This window comes from Limulus polyphemus, unplaced genomic scaffold, assembly GCF_000517525.1.
Source record: "Limulus polyphemus unplaced genomic scaffold, Limulus_polyphemus-2.1.2 Scaffold4943, whole genome shotgun sequence".
NCBI lineage: Eukaryota > Metazoa > Arthropoda > Merostomata > Xiphosura > Limulidae > Limulus > Limulus polyphemus.
Genome location: NW_013670553.1, coordinates 51,428 through 52,963, shown reverse-complemented (window position 1 = coordinate 52,963; position 1,536 = coordinate 51,428). Strand labels below are relative to the sequence as shown.

At 34.8% G+C, this 1,536-nt stretch overlaps 1 protein-coding gene across 1 annotated transcript in view; it reads right to left on the bottom strand.

Moving 5' to 3' along the window:
* LOC106471889 (importin subunit alpha-1-like) overlaps positions 1 to 1,536 on the bottom strand; it is a 58,588-nt gene that overhangs the window by 26,456 nt on the left and 30,596 nt on the right. The window contains 1 exon segment of the mRNA XM_013932515.2: positions 1,265 to 1,347. Within this exon segment, the coding sequence (XP_013787969.1) occupies positions 1,265 to 1,347 (83 nt within the window).

The following is a 1,536-nucleotide window of genomic DNA, read 5'->3' as shown; positions in this document are numbered from 1 at the left end:
TACGTTTTCCCATTAAGACGGTATTGCAGCAAATGAAAAAGATGGTAATCCAATGGTGCCATATCTGGAGAATATGGTGGGTGGGGGAGATCTTCCCAACCCAACTCCATAATCTTGTGTTGCATCAAACATGCCACATGTGGACATGCATTGTCGTGAAGAACACCTTTCCAATTGAGGAGTGAAGGGCATTTCTGATGAAGGGCTTCATTTAAACATTCTAGTTGCTGACTACAGATCTCTTCATTGACAGTTTGCTGTGGATTGAGGAGTTTGAAATGAATTACTCCTTTGATGTCCCACCAAATGCAAAGCATCACTTTCTGTGGATGGAGTCCAGGTTTGAGCCATTGTTTTTGGCATTTAGTATTTGCATATAGGATCTATTTTTATCACTGGTGACAATTCTGTCCAAAAATGGTTCATGCACATTACATGCTAGAAGAGATGAAGCAACGTTCACACATTGGAAACTATGATCATCAGAGATTTCATGAGGCATCCAAACACCTTCTTTATGGAGTTTTTCCATATTCCTTAGATGTTTACATATTGTTTCATGAAAGACATGCAATTTCAGGGCCATTTCACGAGTGTGTTGCATTAGGTTAGACTAAGCAAGCGTCTTCAGAGCATCAATATGAATTCCAACATGTTGGTCCCTGCCATCACAGTTTTTAAGACTAAAGCCACCTGAACGAAATTTGCTGAATCATCGTTGAAACTTACGATTGTTCAAAACATTTCCATAAACTTCTTTGATGTTCTTTGTGGCTACAGAGGCATTATTTCCCTTCTTGTATTCAAACAGTATTACATGCCACATGCGTGTCTCATGGTGTCCCATCACTATAAGGGATTAGAGTATACTAAACTTTACACATTATATAGGCTACACTAATGTGACGTTTAGGCAGTTCGTTTAACTATTACACACGATACAAGTTTTTTTGAGGTGGTTAATGAAAGCATTCCAAAAGGCGACATTAATTTCTTGATGACCTAATACTTTTTAGTAATTAACATTAAATCATTTATCAAAATCAACAAAAACATTTCAGAATCATTAGCATTTTACTACATGTTGAGAACCATTAACACATATCCAAAAAACTTTTCTTTTCAGTGATTAAAAATTAATGATGATCATTCATTTTTCCACACAATAAGGTTGTAGAGATATCAAAACACTGAGATAAGAGTAAATAAAAGCAACGAATAGAAGACACTAACTGGACTGTCACAGTGTACAGAAAATACTTACTGGACTGTCCGATTTAATAAGGTCAAGCAAAGGTTTCATTATTCCATGTCGAATGATTAGATCTCTGCAATCGGGTCCATCACCTATTTTATGAATACAAAATGAATTAATAGTGTACAAACATCTTTAGGGCCAAGAATAATAAACTTATAATGAATGTACCTAGGTTTCCAAAACTAAGTTCAGGAAATATATATCTAAATTACTACTGCCCAATCAGTAGTATTTCAGCTATATATATATATATATATATATATATATATATATATATA